This window comes from Antrostomus carolinensis, unplaced genomic scaffold (assembly GCF_000700745.2).
Source record: "Antrostomus carolinensis isolate BGI_N321 unplaced genomic scaffold, ASM70074v2 scaffold16739, whole genome shotgun sequence".
In the NCBI taxonomy this organism is placed as follows: Eukaryota; Metazoa; Chordata; class Aves; order Caprimulgiformes; family Caprimulgidae; genus Antrostomus; species Antrostomus carolinensis.
Genome location: NW_010336581.1, coordinates 1,258 through 24,659, shown reverse-complemented (window position 1 = coordinate 24,659; position 23,402 = coordinate 1,258). Strand labels below are relative to the sequence as shown.

General features: G+C 37.4%; 2 protein-coding genes across 3 annotated transcripts; both read right to left on the bottom strand.

Annotated features, from left to right (window-relative positions):
• Positions 1 to 2,860: 2,860 nt before the first annotated feature.
• Positions 2,861 to 20,207, bottom strand: RBP1 (retinol binding protein 1). Of its 2 annotated transcripts, none has more exons than XM_010174918.1 (4): positions 20,099 to 20,207; positions 19,310 to 19,488; positions 6,423 to 6,524; positions 2,861 to 3,118 (listed from the first exon to the last, which is right to left on the bottom strand). In XM_010174918.1, the coding sequence occupies exons 1-4, from the start codon at positions 20,169 to 20,171 to the stop codon at positions 3,065 to 3,067; spliced, it is 408 nt and encodes a 135-aa protein (XP_010173220.1). In that variant the 5' UTR covers positions 20,172 to 20,207; the 3' UTR covers positions 2,861 to 3,064. The 2 variants fall into 2 exon arrangements, with proteins under 2 accessions (XP_010173220.1, XP_028942546.1); XM_029086713.1 differs by lacking the exon at positions 2,861 to 3,118 and adding an exon at positions 5,898 to 5,945 and having other exon boundaries at positions 20,099 to 20,171.
• Positions 20,208 to 21,634: 1,427 nt separating this feature from the next.
• On the bottom strand, positions 21,635 to 22,044 carry LOC104530360 (nicotinamide/nicotinic acid mononucleotide adenylyltransferase 1; the record flags this gene model as incomplete). The annotated part of the gene is made up of 1 exon (XM_010174919.1): positions 21,635 to 22,044. A coding segment is annotated over one exon (410 nt), but the record flags the coding sequence as incomplete, so codon positions are not given.
• Between the last annotated feature and the right edge of the window lie 1,358 nt (positions 22,045 to 23,402).

Here is a 23,402-nt window from a genome sequence, read left to right as displayed (position 1 = left end):
GGCAGTCCCAGTTATGTCCCCTTCCCCCTTCAGCTGTGCAGAAGTAAGGGATTGGTATCGGCAAAAGGTAGCTGAAATTCTGTAATCAATAAATTTAATATGAAGTTTGATTCCTGCATAGTAAACAAATCTGGATATTAATTCACTGTGAAGATCTTGGCTACTAAGTAGTTTTGAAAGTAGTCAGGGAGGCTGATATTTGTCAAGTAGTTGTTGAATGTTATGCATTCAGTAAGCAGCTACTTTATGGAGGAAGTTTTAAATTACATTTTATGATAACAAGTTGTTAAAGGTTTATGGAAACAGCATGGCTAATTTTATGTGCATTATTTGGAGAGCATCATCACAGAAACAATGAACAAATAGAATTTCCTTTTTGAAGGGAAATGGTTGCCACAGCAGAGATAAGAGGGTACAATTATAATGGCAAGCAATTGAGATAATTTGAAGAGAATGTAGTCAAAGTTAAATATTTCTGAAGTTTCTATATTTTACATATGTGAACTGTGGAAGTACTTCCTGAGCTTGCCTCTTCTCCATAATTAGAAGTTATGTTCCTTCTGGTTGATAAGCAATTAGTTATTAGTACAGTGCTAAGTTTGCCCTTGTACCAAATGACCCAAAGGGGAAAAGCTGTCTGTTTGATTACAATAGTAATAGCTTTTAACAATTGGATTTACTTAGCCAGATGTTAATTGATCCACTTACAACCTTCTGCAAAAAGAGTTTGTGAATGTTACACAAGACTGCAGGGAGCTGCAGGCAAAAATTAAGACATTTGGTGAATTAAGGGTTATGAACTGCCAAGTTCGGTTGAAGGAAAACTACATTTCAAAAAAGGTCTCAGTCAGTGCTGAACATTAAAAAGAATTACACAAAGTTTAATTGTGGATAGTGGTGTGAAACATCTCTTTATTGTGTAGTTTCAGTTTTCATATGAGAAGGAAAAAAGTTTGAAAAAATTAAGATCTGTTATAAATGAGAAGTTGGAGTTAATTCTTTATTTTCCATTGCTGTCTTGTTTTCCTTGGGGAAGAAGAGGGGAGAGGTATCTGGGGGGTGTGCATGGTTGTGAAATCAGTAATATGAACCTTGAAGGAGAGAAGTTTCTGTAAGCAATCTTTTAAAAAAATAAATTACTGATGCACTGAAATTTGGCAACTGTGATATCCCCAACCTTGTGTAAAGTGATAAATAATGTTTTAATTAGACAGCTATTTCCAATTTCACCTAAGCAGAGTGTATTTTTAACCCAAGATACAGAGGTCTCTGATCCTTTTCCCTCTCCCACAACCTTTCTATCTTATTTAACTGTAACCAGTTTTGACCTGTTGCACTTCAAGTACAAGAAACCATAATCACTATTAGCTGCTGGTCTGTATATTGCTCAGGGGCAACATCCATTTAGCAGTGGAGACATAGCTAGATGGCAAACACACTCCCATGAGACAAAAAGAGCTTCTGCATCTGTCTGGTTGACTAGGCCCAAGTATAATTCCCAGAGTCCTCCTCAGGCATGAGTATTACATATTGCCAAGAAAAAATCACAAGGGACCTTAAAGTAAACCATTGCATTACATATGTCTGTAATTCTAAGTAGTATGAGCCACAGCTATTGCAATAGTAACACAAGAGTTTACACAGAGAGGGAGTATTTTTCACCTGTTTATCACAGAGGGATGCTTAAGTCTTCATGGATAATATTTTCTGTGTGCTTTCTGATGTAAAATAAAAACCAAAACTTTACAAAATTGAATTAGATGTCCATTACAGCACATCTGGTGCCACACTCACTATATATCTAGTACAGTGGAAATACCATAGTTCAGAAACTTTATCATCCCTGTTGTGCTAACTTTATAGTTTACTGTTTCTGTTACTATTTCTGAACCTCTATTTCTTCATGTTAGATAAGGCTGCTAGCTTTTCTAAATAGGCTTAATAATAGTGCATATTTTAAAACTGTCTCTGGTTAGTAGAGGATGGTGGCATTTGGTCCCATTGACGTGTCTAAAATTTCTGTCAGTCTCAGAGCTGGCTTCACAAAGAAGGCAAAAGCAATGCTATGCACAGGAGTTGCAGTAGAGCAGGGAAAGATATGTGCCCACTTTAGAATACCTCAGACTCTGCCATAGCAACTTCCCCAATTATTAAGTCCCTGAAAATGGCTAATAACAGTTGTTCCAGGAGCCACTTGTAATACTGTGTCATGTGCTAAAGGTCTGACCTAACCAGGCACCCTCTACCCTTGTGTCTTTTTGAACTTGATGTGAAGTGGTGGTGCTAATTATATATCTAGTGTGTTGATAGACTGAAAATATGACAATTTGGTTTGCAAATGACTATTACTATAACTAGTGATTAAATCAGCTTTTGAAACAGGTCAATGCTTTGTTACACACAGTCGTCTGCATGAGAACATGAGGACTATGATGGGTCATAAAAAAAATCTGCAAATGATACAGTCTAAAGCAATGTTAGTCGCATCTTTTGTGTGTGGTGTGTGTACAATTATACACGGTTTCTAGCAGTGATCTTACTATTATTTTCTCCAGAATAAGAAAAAAATGAATGTGAAGTGAAGTACTGCTCCATTGGAGGTGACGGTAAAATTCTTATTGGCTTTGGTGAAATCAGGATTTAAGTGTAAGCCACATACTACAGCTCTCATACTCTACAACTACAATTCAGCATTTGAAAGCAAGACCATGTGAAGGCCCCTTGCTAAGGCTATGGAAAGGTGAGTTCCATTGTAAGTAAAAAATTAGTTTACAAGGTCTTAAACTCCAGTATCTTGTTTTATACCAAACAGTCCTATTTTGATGTAGTCAAGAATTATGGTATGCACACATTTATAATGTTTAGTATCTTTAATTGGCATTTCTAAAAATAGTTTTATGTGCAGTTATTTCCTTAAAATGATTTGTTAAAAATATTTTATTCTAAATATACAGTTCTAATGTGATTTTCATTTCTGTGTTTGCTCTCGTCACATGATGTTCATTACTAGTTTTTTGGAGATTTGGTGGTAAGTCTGTTCTTCACTTTTGCATCAGCAGTAGGCTCACTGTACCTTCTTAAAGACCTGCTTACACTTGACTCCACACACTCTTATTTCCTAGGAAGAGAAAATAATTAAAAAATACAATGCATTATACATTCATGTGTATGTTCAGCTTAATTTGAATCCACAATTTTCTATCAAATCAGATTGAGTAGCTTGTACATATTTTAGCCTATTTTTAATCCTAAAAGAAATCAGCTGGTTTGGGTTTGTTTCCTGGTGAAAGGTGGAGTAAGAGAAGTTATTTTGGGATCTCAGATCTTAGACAGCCAAATATGTTCCTGGTGCATTATTGTCTATTTGCAGTGTGTGCAACTGCTTAGGTCTTTGAAATGGACATTCACTATTTTGGACACATAAAGAAGTTATTTGGGGAGGTATTTGAATAACCAGTTCTGAATCTGTATGTTGATGACTGGTAGTTCAAACCTACAAAACCAGAAATCAGGTCAAAGCCCACTCTAGCAACACAATGATCATGGCTAGAAAACGACAGGTAGCTGTGTGCAGAAGATTTGATCTAGGTCTATAAATTGCAGCACAGCAGTGACTTTTGACTGAACTTGACCATACTGGATTCCTAATGCTGCCTAGTGTTTCCTTGTGTTTCAGAAGAGCTTTTAAAAAATCCCTCCTTGCTAGTCATAGGATCAGTGTGAACTGAAATCTCATTTATTAAGCAGGTGCAATGATGTTTATATCTTGGGCACTAATTTGTAAGGCCTACTGTTGTTTACCTAATCTCACTGAAGATGCGGTTTAATCTTCTCCATTACTGGAACTGTTTAAGTTAGACCTGAGAAGTGCACCAGGATGTGTGGGGATGTCTGGAGGTATTGACTGGTTTTAGTGGAAGAAGAAAAAGGCGTGGAACTTCTTAAGGAACATAAAGACAAAGGTTATGTATGACCTAGCAGAAGGATATACTTTCTATTTCAAGATAAAACTTTTAATAAAGCTGTCAGAATATTTTGAGGAAGCAGGAGGCAGAGTTTCCTGGGAAGTTATGCACATTTTCTTATGGAGGACTTTGATAAAATGACATATTAAAAAAACATTGCACTCAGTCAATAACCTTATTGGCAAGTGTTGCTAGTCCCTAGTGAGAGAAAATGCTTCAGGATGAACTGATGAAACAAGTAGACTGAGACAGTGATTTTAGTTAGGACCTGTTTTGTTCACTTCTATATAGGTAACCTGGAAGAAGGAGTGTGCAATAAGGGCTGAGAGATCTGCTGACAGTGACAAAAACCTACAGAGCAGAAGCAATCAATACAATAGAAAAGGGTAATAAAACTCAAAAGGAAATGGAGAATGGTCAAATAAGTCACTCACATAAAGTAGAATCTAAGGAGGAAAAAGAACTACAAAGTACAGACCATAGAATGAAATGGAGAAAACAGAAGGCAATAAACTACTAAAGGATGTGGTACTACTCTCTACAGAACTGTGGAAAGAATTAAATTAACACTTGGCTCATTGTGTAAAGTTCAATAGGATCATAAAGCTATCAAAGTATCAATTTTTTAGAGGTAACTACCCATTGTATCAAAGGACTCTCAAGAGTACAGGACCTAGTAATCTTAGCTGGTCAAAAAGATACTAAACAGGACTCTTTTATTGTATGTTTAATGGAGAGAGTTACATTAACAAGGATTCAGATAAATAAAGAGGACATATTTTGAAGTTCATGAAATATAAAAAAGTGATAAAATTGAAATATTGGGGACTGACCTCTAAAACACTTGGTTACTCCCTTTGCAAGAAGTAGTTTTGTACTGACTGTTGTGTACATGTGAGACAGATTGTGATAAATTGTAGAGGTGCCAATGAGCATATGGATGCCTGCATGAGCTGGCAAGTATGATACACAACTCTTCACAGCCTTCTGAAAAAGCAGCCTCAGATCAGTCAGGTTACCTTGGGGTACCTAAATTGGCACTAGACACATATGTTTGAGCAATTGAATCTGAATATATGACTTCTAAAATCAAACTTTTGACAGGGTCAATTATAGAAAGTGGTCTGGCTTGGAGGTCCATGGCTAGGTTGTGTGGCTAGAGCGTGAATCAGAGTACGGATAGCAGAAATCAGGGCTAAAGAAATTTCTGTTGGTGACAGAAAATGGGAAGAGACAATGATTGCTGAGCTGGCAAGGGACAGAAACCAGAGAAATTCTCTGTCAATACAGAGAAATTCAGGAGAAACTAGTGCTACTGCTTCATATATGTGTAGATGAATGCACATATGTATATGACTGAGTGCAGCAAGGTGTAAGCTGAACTTCTAGGCCAGACATTGTATGGTGAATTGCAACCTGTTTGCCAGCAGAGAATCTGAAAGGGCTGATGCTTGGTGTCATGGCACCAACTGTTGAGAAGCTGGGAGGTAGTGTGAAAATACTGTAGTGTCTTTGTGTATAACTAGAGGGGATATGCATACACAGGAAATTTTTGAGTCTCCTTTTTATTGCTCCCCCCCTACCTTCAGTGAGCCCATGACCTCAGCTATAAAGTGATCACTTCCACAGTAACTTTCTCCCTACCTGCATTATATCAAATATGTTGTCCACATGGTAAAATCTGTCATAAACGTTCCTTTCCTGAGCTGGTTTCTGAGACTTCCAGTACTTCCTGAAAACTATGTTTAGTAATAAGGGGTCTGGGGTACTTTTGCAAAGATTTCATAACTGCTCTGATTTGAATATTGAGAGAACATCCATTTAGACTACTGAATGCAAATCGTATTAAACAGCAAACAGAAATGGAAGTTGGATTTTATTATCTCAGCTGGAAGACTGCCTTTCACCCACACTGATGAGAGAGTGTGGATGCTATAAAGTTATGTGAGAAAAGAGGCATCTTCTTTCAGGTCCTGTTAACTTAGAAAGAAAAATATTATGATCTGGAAGAACATGACATTTCAAAAACTTAATTGCTGTTTTAGTTCTCTAGGCTATAATGCAGTCTGGCCTGTAATTATTTTAAAATAACAATGGTGTATTTTCCCCTTATGGCTTGTGGTTGGATGCATAATTTCACCAGCTCCCATACTGTGTATTTCACAGAGTGTATGAAGGACATTCTGCTAAATGTCTTCCTCAATGTAAACATTTCAAACTGGTATGTCTGGACAGACAGTTAACACTGAAATTGTTCTGCTTTGAAATCAGGCAGTCTTCATAAGGGACATAAAAGCATAATGGCTCCAAATGAAATTGTTGCTTTAGAAACAAGTCAAACGGTGCATCAGTACATAATAATGTCAAAGTAAGCCAAGATAACAGAGCACAGCGCCTGCTGCATTACATCTAACCATTTTAACAGAGTGGTATTTAAAACCTGTTACATCATCTCACCAGGTGCATTTCATCTCCTTCAATCCACTGAGTCCAACCACGACCTTCTTTTTCTCCATTCTGTACACAAATAAGCTTATCTCCGTCCCAAGATACGGTGGTCTAATAAAATAGACATGCTTAATGTTACCGTAGTATTCTTTGATATTATGATTAGCTTCCTTAAAGCAAAACTTCTCTCTACTATAATAAATGATTAATGTATCTCATAAGGAGAATAAATCTAGAGTGTTGTAACACTTAGGATAATTACAAAAGAAATGAGCTTAAATAACAAGTTGCTGCCCAACTGCCTGTCAAAACCTGGAAGGATGAGATAAAGCTGTTTAAATTCAAGAAAAATGATCATAAAAATCATTGTGTAAGAGCTCACTCCTCTCTCCCTGATGACAAATAACAGCAGCAGAAGGGATGTGCAGCCTAACAATGTGTTTGCAAAAGGAGCTGAAAACTTGAGATGCAGTTTGTTTTTTCCACTGTAAGAAGGATTCCCCACCTGCTCTACCTGAAAAAAGTACCCACCTACTGGCAGCTAATGGATGAACAAGGCTTTTAAACAAAGCTGAGCTGTTTTTTTCCCCAATGTCTTTATCTGCCTTCCGTCATAGAGCAGAGTGGTTTGGAAGTATCAGCAAATGGGTAACTTTGTCAGCATCCTGCTTTCTGTAACTACCTGGAGAACTCCTGGAGCCAGGACTGGGCCCCATCCCTGGAAACATTCAAGGTCAGCCTGGATGGAGCTCTGAACACCTGATCTAGATGAAGATGTCCCTGCTCACTGCAGGGGGGTTGGACTAGATGGCCTTTAAAGATCCTTCCAAACCAAACCATTCTATGATTCTATAAATAGGAGTTGAGAGGAAGGTGTTGCAAGATCGCACTTCTGTGAATATTGGTACTGTCCTGAGTAGTTCAGTAGAACTTGATTCATAAAATTACTTAAATGTATAAGGGTGTATCCGACAGCTTGTTACACTGGTCGGTCCTTACTGACCATTTACCTTTCACGTCTCCTGAAGATAAAGAGAAGCTATACTCTGTGAAATAGTTAAAGAGGGAAGGGGAAGCGCAGTGACACTTTGTGCTCCACGAGGACAGTTTAACATCAATATTAGCACATGGCTTTTAAATCAGCTTGTTTGAAGTGAATCTCCGCCCATGGGAAGCTTTTGACTAAACAAGTGTGAAAAATGAATTACTAGAAAGAGTGCCAGATAGATAATCATAGGTAAGGCATCGTTACTGATCCCATATAGTCTGTGCCATGTGGGGTCTCTGCAAGACAAACTCCTATGTCCTTGCTAAAAATTTGTATATCCTACTTTGCTTAGTAATCATACTTATTTTTATCCATTGAGTGTTAGCTCAGCATAGTTTAATTATTAGACTAGATTAGTAGTTAAATTTTGTGGGTTTATATTTGAATTCAAAGGCAATATACTATGATAAAGTCAGATCCAGCTTTATTAGTACAACTAATGTTCAAAGTCAGTTGTGGAAGTTATTGTGGAAGTTTATTATATAATAATAAATTATTATTAAGTCTTGATGATATTCACTAGCTTAATACACTCGGGGGCAACTGAGAAATGTTTGTAGCAGCACAAGGAAACGTTAACTTTTTCAGCCTCCAATGGTGATTGAAGTTATTTCATCTCAGAAAACAACACACTTTTTTCTCTGGCTTTCTTGTTTTTCTAGTCAAGATTAGATATTGCTTTCAGCAATTTGGTGATAACCACAAAGAGCATAATACCACAGACTGTTAACCAAGCTGTTTTATCAGCCAGTATTCTCAGTTATCATCCCTTGCCTTCCCTTTGACAAATATAAATAGTGAAGGGATATAAGTAAATCAGTTTCTGATTTTTGTATGTGGCTAGTTTTCTATGAAGGTTATAAAGGACAGAACAAATTGCAGGAGAACAGAATGTCGTCTTTGTTAGCAAGAACAACCACTTTATGACAGAAAGATTAATCAGTAGCGTTTTTATCTTTTCTTTCTTTAGGTCAAAATGTAATGTCTCATATAATAAAAGACACAACTAATACAGAAAATAGAAACTTCTCTTTCAACTGAGGTTGAAATAAGTTCTTCCATTCCAAATAGTTTTATTGAGACACACATTGAGTACTAGTTGAGGTTGGAGTTGCTCTGGCTGTTATATATGCACTGGCTGCAGCTAATAGTCCACCCTTTACCAACAGCTAAGATATAGCAATGCTTGCCTTAGAACATTTCCAAGTATTTGTGTCAGAATATAATAATAATATTCCAAAAATACAACTGCAGGGCAAACCTTGGTAAATATAATCTATTTTGTTGTACATAAGAGCAAAGATTTATTCTTAAAGATTGGATCAGGCTATCACCATTGTATAATTAAAAGTCAAGCACTTAAATAGACTGGTAAGGCAGTTCTGTATGAACCTTTACTTGCCGTTGTTTTCCTCTCCCAGCACACGCTTACTATCAAGAAAAAGAAATACTTTACTTTTTATGTAAAACAATTTTTCTTAGAAAAGTAGGCTTTTGTAATTAACCCTATTTGCCATCATTTTGATAATAACATTACCTAAGGTTTGCTGGATTACAGAAACTGAGCTACTGTCTCCTATGTGGAATGACTGAAAACCTTTGTCAGGGTCTGGTGAGCACAGCATCCCTGGGCAGACAGTTCCTATTCTTCATCTTCCTCCACAAGCAAGAGGAAGAGAAGTAGACAAACTTGGAGGACACTGGAAAGCTGCAGTTTCCTGATAGTAACAGAATGAACTAGATGAAAATGTAGTATTTCTGTAAAACTAAAAGATCTGGCCTTTTTGAGCATCTTGTAATACTTGTAGGATAAATGGAAGACTTAATTTATTCCTTTCAACTAGGTAGTACATAATCTAGTTCGTCATAAGCAAGCTTAAGTTTTGCTTACTTACTAACTGATCATACTTAAACCTAAAATGAATACTTCTTAGGTCAAATGCATATAATTCTGTAGGAAACTTTAATAGAAAATTAATGTGATTAGTTGATAGTGTGATGAGTAATACTGAAGGAGAACAAGAAAAGTTAATGGACTGAGATAAATATGAGTGAGTCTTGCTTCAAGTTAACTTTTCTCAAAAATTCTAACCACAAATATTGCACGTCTTTTGGATTATACACTCTTTGTTCTTGAGGTGTAATAATAGAAAATGGAGCTCCTCTGGGAGGTGAAGAAGCCTTTGAAGCCTGAGAACACAAAAAGTGTTCAAATTTTCTTTAGTTTTATCATATGATTTCTGCATTATTACTCTTTTTTGTGTACTTTCCTTTTATACTTGGCCATTCACATACTTTTGTTAGTATTTTAATCTCTTTGTGTTATGAAGATTTAAATACATGTGCATACCAACACTCTCTTCCTGAAAATTAAAGCTAGAAGAAATGATAACTAAAGTATTCTCATTACTGTTTTCAGTTATGAGACAAGGTAGATTTATTAAATTAAATATTTAGTAAAATGGAAACTAATCTATTAACTATGTATTTTCATTTTCTCTAGTAGCAGTAACAATAGTGAAGTCTTGCAGAGTTACAACAGATATTACTTCCAACTTCTAGTGGCAAGTTATATGGACCCACAGCCAGAGATACTGACTTTTGTTATTTACTGAAATAGTCATCAAACTATTTTATCAGAGCACTTTGCATTTCCCAGTGAGGTCTAAGTGCAAAAACATTTGATGCTGGCTCTGCACAATGTTTCTCATTTCCATGTTGGCTAACCTAGTTTGCTTGCTTGTGTCATATGCTCTGCAGTTGAAGATACATAATGTATTTTACAGCTGAATGAAAGTAATTTTTTTAAAGTAGTTCATGAACATTTTTTATTAATGCTACATAGATTTTTCAACACAATCCATTTACAAATATGAATTGCAGCTACCACCTTTCACCAAAAATATGTTATTGATTTCCCATCTGTAGGAGAAACACAGCAGTACCAGATTTATTTTTCTTCTACTTCCCTTTAGAATGTTTCTCTATATTATGGTGCAGAAAATTACTGCAATGCTCTAAAACTGCACGACACACTCTGTGCTCCATCTCAATCCAGTAATTCTCTGCTTATGAGAATGACCAGTCATTTTACAACTGTAATTATGGTTTAAGAAGGATTAAACCATGTAAGGTAGTTGTTTAGGTCAGATGACACAGGAAAAATCTAATTCTTTTTACAAATACCACCAAAGAATTTTTGCTCAACCATGGCAATAAATCCAAACTATTTAATAGCTTCTCAAGATAAGGCATTTTCATCTGTACTAGGTATCAACGCGATATAAAAAAAAACCCTCTGATAAGTCTGCAGGGGAAATTTTAATCAAATGAAGTGCTGATGGAATAAACTAATGTTGATATGACAGACAAAATCTAATGTAACTGTGAATGGGCATTCTGTAATGTTGTAGTTAATACCTATGACCTTCTGTGTAGGAGGCATGCTGCACACCGCTAACAGGAGGGCTACAACTGTGTTCAGGGTTTGTCATCTTTCCATCGTGCAACTCCTTTTATCTTGTCAAATCTGCATCTGGCAGGTTGGTGACAGATAGATAAACTACTGAGAAAACAACAACACACCCAACAGAAAAACTAGTGGTGGGACTCCTGGACTTTATCTCAGGATATGTCCCTGCATCCCTCAAGGGTCAGTGTTGGGACTGGCACAGTTTAACATCTTTGTTGGTGACAACATGGACAGCGGGATTGAGGTCACTCTCAGCAAGTTTGCCAACAACACCAAGGTGTGTGGTTTGGGTCAACACACTGGAGGGAGGGGATGCCATCCAGAGGGACCTCGACAGGCTTGAGAGGTGGGCTTATGCAAACCTCATGAAGTTCACCAAGGCCAAGAGCAAGGTCCTGTACCTGGGTCAGGGCAACCCCAATCACAAATACAGCTGGCTAGGGAGTGGATCATGAGCAGCCCTGAGGACAAGGACTTGGGGGTGCTGGTGGTGGACAAGAAGCTCAACATGAGTTGGCAATGCACACTTGCAGCCCAGAAGGCCAACCCTATCCCGGGCTGGTGGACAAGAAGCTCAACATGAGTTGGCAAAGCACACTTGCAGCCCAGATGCATCAAGGGAAGTGTGGTCAGCAGGTCCAGGGAGGTGATTCTGCCCTTCTACTGTGCTCTCGTAAGAACCCACCTAGAGTACTGCGTCCAGTTCTGGGGCCCTCAACATAAGGACACAGACACACTGAAGCAAGTCCAGAGAGGGCCACCAGGATGATCAAAAAACTGCAGCACGACTCCTATGAGGACAGGCTGAGAGAGTTGGGGCTGTTCAGCCTGGAGAAGAGAAGGCTCTGGGAGACCTTATAGTGGCCTTCCAGTACCTGAAGGGTCTACAGGAAGGCTGGGGAGTGACTTTTTACAAGGGCAGGTAGTGACAGAACAAGGAGCAATGGTTATAAACTTGATGAGAGTAGATTTAGATGAGATATTAGGAAGAGGGTGGTCAGACACTGGAATGGGTTACCCAAGGAGGTTGTGGATGCCCCCTCCCTGGAAGTTTTCAAACCCAGGCTGGATGAGGCTTTGATCAACCTGATCTAGTGGAAGGTGTCCCTGCTCATGGCAGGGGGCTTGGAACTAGATGATTTTTAAGGTCCCTTCCAACCCAAACCATTCTATGATACTGTTGCTGCACAAAGGCTATACATATTTAGCCATCCTGTAGTTAGGTTAAATGATGAAGCCTATACCAGTGTTTCTTTCCCTTACTAACTTCAATTCAACCTTGTAGAAGCACTTATAAATATAACCTCCAAGTTAATCATTCCTAGTTTCAGCCACACAGCAACAGAACTCCCCAAGTTAACTCATAGGAAATGGCTTCTAGTACAATACAACTCATTTCTCAGCTACTTGTAGGGCTGGCAGATGTGATGTCTCATAATAAGGATATATAGCTACAGGACTCTGAAATGTGTTCATGCCATTTCAAACTTGCTCAGATTGTTATTTACCCAACTGTTATTGAAAGACAAGCTGGTTATAACGTGGGCATTCTGTACGTGACTGATAAGTTTCTGAAATTCACTGTAGTCAAAAGATGAGATACTTCCAGAAGCAGTATTTGACTTCTGTGACTGTCAGCATCTCCATTGCTAGCAAAGGGGCTTAGGATTGGATTGACAAATTTTAGATCAAAGGGTAAGCTGCTGTCAGATAGGATCAGATCTTAAATATTCAAATTCCTTCTTTTGAATGCTTGCTCATAAGAGCAATGAAGGAGCACAATGACTAGAGACATGTTCCAGGGAGTAGGAAAGTACATGTGCCAAAGCTCCAAGCTATGCAGGTGACAATATGCAGGAAGAGGAGTAGAATCAATATTTTGGACATAATGTTTTATTTCTTAGGAATGTTGGATTTTTTCCTTACTGAAATAAAATTGTATACAAATAAAAAAAAAAATAGGAAGACTTGAGTATATCCCATGCCAGAAAAAAAAGTACAAAACAGTATGTCCAATTCACTTTGTGCAAGTATCAGAATTGATTCTAAGACACTTAAATGATAAATCAATTATGTGTAAAATTGATTTATCCTCTGTGTAATTTTAGCAAGATGCAATTGTACATAACACTAATGGTTTGTCATTCAAAATTGGGTTTGGTAGGTCTGATTCTTTCTGATTGCACTTTCTGCTTTCATAACTCTCTGATCTTTTTAGGATTCATGAAAAAAATGAAACACTAAGCCCATCCAAAAGCACCCTGCCTACAAAGCTTCAGTATGTTAGCAGTGGTTTTGTGAATAACTAGCTCAAAGCTTTCAATCAGTCTCAGGTTTTAGACATGAATCCAGCACTGCAAAATCTGACGTCGTAGATTTTATGGCAAAACATTCCAGAGATCTCATTTGATATCACTGTGCAAATGTGCTGAGCATATCACTTACAGGTAATAAGCAGTGATGCCAAAAGAGCATTCAGTGTGAAACAAGGCAGAAAAAAGGAAACAGCTCTTCTTTACTGAGGCACAGAGACCAAATGAAACAGTTTTAGAGAGCCTGAGACAGATCCAAGAGTGGACCTCTGTTCTCTGGAGCCTCAAAGGCATTGATTGGAGGACTATTCTTCCTCACGTGCAGACAGCAGTTTGTAAAAGGTCAGAAGTGCCAACAGAAAACTACCTGAAGACTACCTCCTTTAACCCCCTTAAAGGTCAGAGATTATTCTAATGAGGACCTGGGGAATTTACAGTACCATAGAGAGAGAGGGCACTAGATTTGAGAGGACTATTATATACACGCAGGCAATGACATAAAAACATCTCCCAGCAAAGGTCATTCTAGAACAATGCTTGTTCCAACAACGTATATGAGAAAATACTTACAAGCTGAAAAGAAAAGGTAGAAGAGGTAAAGAAACAAAACAGTTGAATCAGAGGGGTCAAGCAAACACATTGTTGATGTTTCATCTTACTAGAAAGGCACAGTTTAAGTCTTCTCACCCTGTCATGGATTTGTATTGAAATTCCAAGTTTTGGAATGTTTGTTGGTTGTTGTTTGGCAGCAAAGTCCTCATTCCAATACCTACTCTAAACTAGATTAACAGCTGTGAATTCCATTTGTGGAACAGAGGAACCCTGCCTAAAGAGTTATGTAAGCTTCATGAGCCATGTGATTTTGTAACAGGGATTTTCTGACCTTGCAGCAGTATAAATCAAATCATGCTCAGAAAAACTAAACTTCATTGCATTTTTCCTGAATACAAACTAGACAGGAATCAGTTTCACATTAGGCATGTTTGTTATTTAAAACAGAGCCGCTATTAGTTTCAAACAACTTGCCTCCTATCACTAGGGTACAGCACATGTAACTAGCACTGGTTTATGACAAAAGGACTGGTCAGGTGCCTATGAACAATGCTTATGTGGCTGACTTAAATGTTAAATGACTATATATTTTCAGGATGATACTTCATATGGTAAGATGTATGATAGATCTGATGAGTGATTCTACAAGTCCCAAAGCCCCCTCACCCTACCCCACCCCAGCAAGTCTTAACTATGACTAAAAGTTCTATTAGTTCCAATAATGGAGCCCTAAACACCCATTTGATAACTTATTCAGGGTTATATTCTGCTTGTACTCTGCTTTGGTTAACTAAATGGTTAATATGTATGATTTCCCAATATCAGTTTCAAATTCTTGCTGTTTTATCTCTTTACCAGTCCCAAGTCATTGTCATTTCCTTTTCCTGCTTCAATATAAGAAGGAAATTATTATGCCAGAGAGCACAAGGCTCTGAATTACTGAAATACCCTTCACTTCCTTAGCCACATACTCAATTCTAATGCAACTAATGCTGTTTTCAGTTATCCAAGAAATTCTGCTGTTGTATATTTAGAACATAAAAACTTCCTTGATTTTTTAAACAGATCACTTGCTCTTAGTCTCTGTCAAATGACAGATTCATTCTGGATCATGTGAGCTAAAGCAATTCAGTCTCATTCAAATGTTTGAACAGCAGAGAAAAATTATGCTTTCTCTGACTTTAGCAGCAAAATTATCAGAAAAGTAAAAATTTAAGGGAAGTAATTTCTGCATCTGAGCTATCCCATTCTTAATCTGCTTTGATTCATTGGGTGCAAAGACTTGGAACATGAAGCTTCAGCCTTTGCTTCAGCCTTTAATTTTTTTCACTTAACATTTTAATAAACGTTTGACTGATGTACTAAGCAAATACTTTGTGAAGGTACATAAGGCTAACTTTTCTGTTTAGTGACAGATCCTGCTTTGTTCTTATGTTTAAAGGTACATATTTCACACTGCAGATGTTTCCTCAGCTTCACTGTTATTACCAATGGTGAAAAAGGGAGGCAAAATGATCTGGTGATGAATGAGACATACTTTCAGAGATGGTTTTCAAGTAATTGTTGTTTCAATAAGGTCTTAGCTCTTTTGTGCACAGTAAATTTTTTCCACAGTGAAGTTTATGTGCGTGAAACAAGGTTTTATACTTAATGCAATACCCGAGATGCTCACTAAATTAATCACAACTAGAGATTATAGAATTTATCTTTAAAATTGAGGAAATTTCATTATGAGCCAGAAGCCTCACTGAGAATGAAAATAGCAGGATCAAATACTCAGTACAGGCAACACCAAAGCCATAGCTATCAATTTAAGTTTAAAGCTCTGTCTTTGTACACTATACATCTGATATATCTTACTAATTAAAACCATGAACAAACTCTTCAAAGTAGTAAAAACTTTATCTAATGGTTCAATTCAAACTTCACATCATCTGAAAAATAATGTATTAATGTTCTAAACTTTCTACACGATCTAAGTGAACATTTTAACATTTGCAAAGAATAAAAGCTGCTCCTGAATAGGTTTCATTTTACCTTTGTAATTCAAACTGCCAAGTTTTGAATAACCCTAAATAGTAAGTACGATTAAACTTGCAGAAACAAATCTTTCGTGAAATTGCCAAACAAATAGAGAAACTCTTATTTAACTTTTAACTAGGAGATAAAATCTCTGGGGAAAAGCTCCAGGAGAAGCACAATAGTATTATGGAGATTAGTGAATGCAGATGTCTTGTCTGCATTTCTTAAGAGACCAGGTTGTGCTACAGCTTGCTCCATACACAGTTTCAGTAATGCTTAGAATGCACTGAATATCGATTGTCTTCCTGGAAGTACCTTGCATTGTGATTAGTGATTTCTCCTGCATCCACACATCTGTGTGGTCAACTATCCTAATCTTTGGTTTTACAGAACAGAGAAACTGCATCTCTAACTAACCTAGCAGGACTTTTGAGTTTCTTGAGATGCCAAAGTAGCAAATTTTCACTTCCCAACAAAAATAAAATCTTAAAGGAACTGATGTCACCAACTGCTGTTACCTACATCCCTTAAGAAAACAGAATCACCTAAAAACATGTTGCATACAAGAAAACAACAGGTAAATGTAAAAAAGGGGACAAACTGAAACTGCTAAGGTTTATCCAGCTCAATTAACTCACTTTTCCAGAAAGTTCAGACAGGCTTCCAGGAGTGACCAACTATAAAATGAAAAAATCCTAACTGAAATGAAGGAGGGGGCCTATACTATCACAGGAGTACCAATTCCTACTGTCAAACCTTCAACTTCTAAAAATAAGTATCAGAAAAACTTTTTAGCCTTTACTCATCACAAACAGTATTGGTTTGGAATTACTGTAGTTACACTCTACCTTGACTGACTCAAAGATGTATTTTACAGCTAAAAGGTGAACACAATTTCAGTGAATTATACACAAGATCTAACCCGTTCACCATACTAATATGATTTTTATTGATATGTTAACTCCAGTTAGATGATATATTCTTCATTAAAAGAAAAAATGATCTATACCTATCAGATGAATTACTTCTAAGGTTATTTTTGCTAGTCTCCTGATGATTGCTGTGCTATCGAGATTAATGTTTAATTTGTCTTATCCATGTTACTTTGTACTTCTCATACATTGAGCTACTTGGATAAAACTTGCCCAGTGGTCTGCTCAGTCCACAATATAAAAACCAAAAATTGATTCACAATCTCTCCCATTACACAGGTTGACTATTAATGATTAAACCATTTATGGCATGCAGTTTCACAAGCTAGAGATGGAAAAAGGAAACAGCAAGAATGATATTCAACCTTTGCTTTCATGGTGATTTGCTTCATAATACCACTCAGGGAGTGGTCCAGTATCTCTTATATCACCTCCATGACCCTTCTCTCACAAGACACTTTCTAGACCATCAGCGTTATTGTGTGGCTTAACAACTGCCAGTTTTGCCTGAAATTATGGTTATCAGATTTGGGCTGAAGTGGCTTCAGAAATACAGCTTCTTGTATTGTTTTGTCTTTGAGAAAACTGGGGTCTCATGTAGAAAAGAAATTTTTAATAAGAAAATTGAACTATAAAGAAAATTGAACAATAAAGTACAATACATTGCTACAAGGCAAATAGAGAAGCAGTGATCAGTGACCTTAATGTACAGCTGCAGCTGGCATCTGCTGTTGGAGGCCATAAAGAGACATAGAGGATTTCTGAAAGTTTTTGTGGAGTTACGTGCCCAAGTCATTCTTTACAAAACAAACAGTCAAGGTTAGTTACTACCCCTTGGGAATGGGTGGGAAGATGCTTCTGCTTCCAAGGCTGAGTAAGCGTTTTGCACTAAACAGCCAATAGATAAAAAGCTTAAGCAACTCTCGGAAGCAGAGTGAACTAGGTTCCATTGCAAATCAAATAGCTGTTGTAATGACTAGAATTCTATTTCTCTAATTTCTTCTTTCTGGTTCAACATTTTGAATTCTTTCCCATTGCTCAATTTATCAAAATAGGGCAGAGAATTTTAGCCTGTTACAAATAATGAAATGTTTAGAGTATTTGTCAGGAAATTAAGAGTTGTGTGTTAAATCTATTCAGCATTTCAAAAGCAGGACTAGGTAAGGGCCACATTTCCATGTCTTTTGAGTCTGATTTTTCAGCATAGTGGTTGTCTGACACATTTTGTAAGAACTCATTGCAGGTACATGCTAGACAGCCTCAGAGCACAATTACTTCTTTCTGCCACATACAGGATGTTTTAGTCCTCCTTTAGACAGAGTTTAACGGTATTTAAGTACAGATAATGCTTAGGTGGAGACACTTCTGTAGACATACAGAGGAGGACACTGAGGACTTCAGACATTTTTAGCACTTGAACAGATAGTTTAAGCATTGCTATCTTTGATGGTAATTTAGCCAACCAAGTCCAAGTCTTTCTTTGGGCTCATAATTGTTCAGTGGATCCAGACCTCATTATTTTGATTAAGAGCCTTCTAGCAGTCAAAAATGCACTATGACATTGAGGTACTTTCCTGTACACAAATACATATTGCTTCTCCCTTCTATGAATTTTGTATTCTGTGTTCTATCATGCTTCTACCCTCTGTAACAAGGAGTACAGAAGGATTAGTTGAGGCATTTGTTAGCTAGCCATTCTTTTTTTCTCATCTTCACGATCTCTACCTTTCCTGCCATCACCCGAGCAAAAGCAAAGTTGCATACCCTAGTGTTAGAGAATAGTATCGGTTTTAAATGGCACTATCTTTCTAAGAATGGAAACCTATTAATTCTCTTTTATGTGATTGCTCCTCTACAGTCCCTCCTGAGATAATTTTCTTTTGCTTATCAGCTTCTTCACTGTAGGATATTGCAGGTGTCATGCTTTCAAACTAAGAGGAAGGAACTTGGTATTCTCAATTTTTTCCCCTGTAAGTTGTTATTTATCAGTTCTAAGTTAGACAATATTGTCTCTCTGGCAAGCAAAAAGAGCTCATAAGGCAGAGTCCTCAGTGTTTGCTTATTGACTGCAACAAGATTTGTTCCCATAGGCTAATTAATGCATCTGTTTTAATAAATACCCCCAGGAAGCAAGTAGCACAGGAAGAAGAAAGAAAATCTGCAATTTCTAAGCACTTGGCCATTCTTACACATAGGGAATAGTGCCTGACCCTGCAATCAGTGGATTTCCTTTACTGTAAAACACTACTCAGGGAAGAGATTCTGAAAGTCTGAACCCAAATGTTTTTGACTAACAAATATCCCAGTATAACTGAGTAACGTTTCACTGAAATTATTTTTCATTCACTGATAGAATTGTTTTGTGCTCCTGATTAAAATTAGCATTCCTTTAATCTAAAGGTACGCTAAAAACTCTGTGCACATCTCAGCAAACTGAGAAGTACAGAAATAATTTTAAGAATAGCCACGTAAAATGGTTAACCAATGTGGTCTGTGAAAACCCTCAGATTATTAATATTCTTTTTTTTTTTGTCTGTTGTTACAGTTCTAATTCTTACCATGCACTTGCGATCATCCACCCCAGCTAAATCCTCCTCAAACTCCTTTCCTACATCAAATTCCATGATGTAGTTTCTAAAAGTGCTTAGCGTTTTAATGATCATATGATCCCCATTCTGAAGGATTTCTTTGTCAGGTTTTAGCAAGTTTGCTATTTTTCTTACAGCAACATTTACATCTGAAAGAGAAAAAGAATGATTTTAATCCATAAAAGTCTACCACAAAAAGAAGCTTGTAACTCTTGGGAGAACTAAAATGAACAAAGATAAATAAATGTCTAGATCTTTCAGGCCAGCTTTCTCATCAGAAAGAAGTCCATAGCTTAATTCTTTTAACTTAAAAAAGTAACATTTTGATTTTCTGATTGTGTGGAATCCTAAAAAAATACAATTTGTATTCAGCAGTTAATAAGGCCTTCAATATTTCTATAGAAATACTAGCACTTCACATCAAATGCAAACACACTTGCATTAAGTGCATTATTTTCTTTTTATTACACATAAAAATTTTATTCTTTTTCAAATTATGCTTGTTTTTTAAGTTTGAAATCTGCCACTTACCTCTTCAAGCGATGTAGTTTAATCTCTGTTAATGTAAGCTTCAAGTAAAAAGTAGAGGCTGCTTAAAACAAAACAATTTTGCATAAGGCAATTCTTAAAGTGCATTTCTGAAAAAAGTATTTCTCACAAAAATGATTTATGACTGCGCAAGAAAAATAGATTAATGTAAAGACTAAGACAGGTTGCATTTATTGATTATTTATTAAAGAAACATGAAGGGAACCTTACCCAATGCTTTCAGATACTCCTCAAAATTGTCATTGCTGACCATTTTCCAGTAACCATTGAAATCTGCAGGCATCCCTACTTTAGGTAATAGTCAAAATCAAAGTCTCAGAACAGTGTGTTGATCTGCACCACACAGCTCACTTCCTTCCTTTGTGGCAAGTTTGAGCTCTGGTTTCTTTTGTCTCTTTTTTAGACCATGTAGCTATGCAAGTCCTTCTAATCCGATTATTGTTGAAGTGTTGCCTTTAAATCCTTTCACAAGGCTGAACCTCTTAGATTTCTAATGACAGCAGGATGACTTGATTTAAACGGAACGAGACCTTCACCTTTCATATAACTTCTGTAAGATCACTGATTATCTGGAGATCCATTTTAAGCATATTACTCTTCATGTTTCATGCCACTCAGAAAAGGTCTTTTAAATAATAGCTTTAGTTTAGGATATTAGCTGAAACTACAGAAGTGCTTATCTTGTGTGCTTTTTGAGGTGAATCCTTCCTCCTTGAACATGCTCCAGCTACTTTAAGCTTTCTTCTTTTCAGAAAATGACCATACAGACCTTTTCTGTGAAAGGAATTTGTTTCTGGCATAACTTTTGTTCCACAAGCTCCTTAATTCTAGAGAAATAAAAGTAGAAGCTGCTTGACTGAGGGCTCAAAAAGGGCCATTTAGGTGGAAACTTGTATTAAGAACCACTGGTTAATTCTGTATATTGATAAATTGCCACATCAGTACTGAATGCATGCTTTCAGTTAGTTTAAGCGACATCGAAACACTTTATAGAGATTCTATATTCTTTGAAGGTGTCTTCTGTCAAAAATGAGATGGACTGAGTCAGCAGAATAGGCAACCAACATATAAGAGTATGGATTTTTCTGGCTAGCATTAGGGCTCAAGTACTGAGACAGCGTCTTAGCTATTTTCATTTATTTTCAAGTGGTACAGCTGAACTTCCACTTGGATATGTTATCTACTTCAGGGCTTTTGCAATTACTTACTCCTATAGAAGACTCTGGATTAGAGAAGCAAAGAAACCTACTTTAAATCTGGGGATGGGGACTGTCTGTCATTTGTGAATCTGGAGACTTAAAAGTGACATGAATGGGGCATGCATTTTTAAGTGCTCGCATGAAAGAAAGATTTATTTCCATGTCCTGCCAAAACTTCCAAAATACAAAAAATCTTTGCTTCTTTGGAACAGTAAGGCATCTTCATGTTAAAACTGTCCGTAGGATTACAAAATTACAATTCAGGAACGTACTGTGTTTGACGCTTAAGTATTACTGGAGATAAATATTTACTGTTAAGATCTTATTTTATTTTCAAAAGGAAGCTGTTCTTTACATATTTTAAGCTATACAGCTGAGCATGCTGATTTGCTTAAACACTACTATACACAAAACCATGAATTTAAAACACCACATGAATTCAAAAAATTTTGGACTGATGTCCTTTCCCCTCATTAACAAGAAACAACTTTCTCAAGAACTTTATGTGAAAAAATGCCAGGTCTGTCCACTTCATGCACTACAGACATCAGTCATTTAGTGGGTTTACTGTTGTGTTATGCAACTTAAGAGGCTGAAGCAAGTCACCTTCATTCTTCCGCTCACTCTCTTCTGTGTAGATATTATGGTGGGCAATGTAGGATATGACAGAATCTGGTATGAGATATTTTACACTTAATCCTCTGCACAAGGCATAGCGTATCTGTGTTGCACTGATGTCATTCTGAATCCATTCTTTCACCAGAAAGATATTGTGCTGAAATTTAGTTAAAAGGTCTGATTCATTGATATACTGAGCAGGATCAGAGCCAGCACGGCTAATACAGACCAAACCAAACTTTTCCACTATTTCTTTGATGTGTTCTTCCTTCCAGAGATTGGGTGTCTTAAATGTCTGTAGAAAATCAGCTCCACAGAGCAGCTTTAACTCTGGTAGAACTGGAAAGACAAAAGAAAATGAGATATTTCTATACTTGCTTGGTTTTCTAAGAAGTTTATACTTAAAATTGGTTTTAACTCATCACTTTTTTTTTTTTTTTGTTAAATCATTCATCTTTACCCCAGTTTTCTTTCAAAAGGCTGCAATAAAAATTCAGCTTGGATTTTATGTGTCTGGTTGCAATTACTTCATCACCTACTTCATTATCACCTACTTTCATGAAGAAACGCCAGGTGCTTGTAGTGGGGGACTCCCTGTTAAAGGGCACAGAGGGTCCCCTCTGGCAGCCTGACAGGGAGTCTCGAGAGGTCTGCTGCCTCCCTGGAGCCAAAATCCAGGGTGTTGCTTTGAGGGTGCCATAACTAGTCAAAAAACCAGAACATTATCTGCTGCTGGTCTTTCATGTGGGCACCAATGATGCTGCAAGGCACAACATGGGAAGAATCAAGGAAGATTATAAAGCCCTAAATAAACAAGTATAAAAAAAAAAAAAATTAAAAAAAATTGATGCCCAAGTTATCTTCTCATCTATTCTGCCTGTTGGAGGAAAGTGGAAGACCAAAAATAAACGCATAATGCACATAAACTCCCGGCTACGTGGCTGGTGTCGACATGAGGGTTTTGGTTTTTATGATAATGGGACTTTGTATACAGATTATAATCTATTAGGGAGGGATAGGACTCACCTGTCTAGAAGAGGCAGGGCAATTTTTGGCAGCAAGCTGGCTGACCTGGTAAGGTGGGCTTTAAACTGAATGGCTTGGGGAGTAGGGTCCAAAGTAGCAATGCTCAAGTAGACTGGGGAATGGGACAGGCCAACTGTCAGAGTGACAGGTCTACCTTAGCTGCCTCCCATGACTGGAGCCAGAGGATCAGGAACTAGAGACCTGCATGAGGTCACAGCACCATGATCTCATTGCGATTACGGAGACATGGTGGGACAGCTCGTATGATTGGAACACTGTCATGGATGGGTATGTCCTCTTTAGCAAAGACAGGCTGGGAAGACAGGGTGGTGGGATTGCCCTTTATGTGAAAGAACAACTAGAATGTATCCAGCTCCACCTCGAGATGGATCATGAAGGAGTGGAGAGCTTATGGGTGAAAATTAAGGGGTTGGCTAACAACATAGGTGACATTGTTGTGGGTGTTTTACTATAGGCAACCTGATTAGGATGAGGAGGTGGATGAGGCCTTCTATGGGCAGCTGAGAGTAGCCTCAAGATCGCAGGCCCTGGTACTCATGGGGAACTTCAATCACCCTGGTATTTGTTGGAAAAGCAACATGGCCAGGCACACGAAGTCCAAGAAGTTCCTGCAATGCGTAGAGGATAACTTCCTGACGCAGGTGGAGGAA

Excerpts from the sequence above, each read along its gene's own strand:
- RBP1 (XM_010174918.1), bottom strand. The coding sequence starts at position 20,171 with ATGCCTGCAGATTTCAATGGTTACTGGAAAATGGTCAGCAATGACAAT. Across the intron at positions 19,489-20,098 it reads GGAGTATCTGAAAGCATTGG|ATGTAAATGTTGCTGTAAGA; the intron begins GTAAGGTTCCCT and ends TTTCTCTTTCAG. Across the intron at positions 3,119-6,422 it reads AAGGAGATGAAATGCACCTG|GAAATAAGAGTGTGTGGAGT; the intron begins GTGAGATGATGT and ends TTCTCTTCCTAG.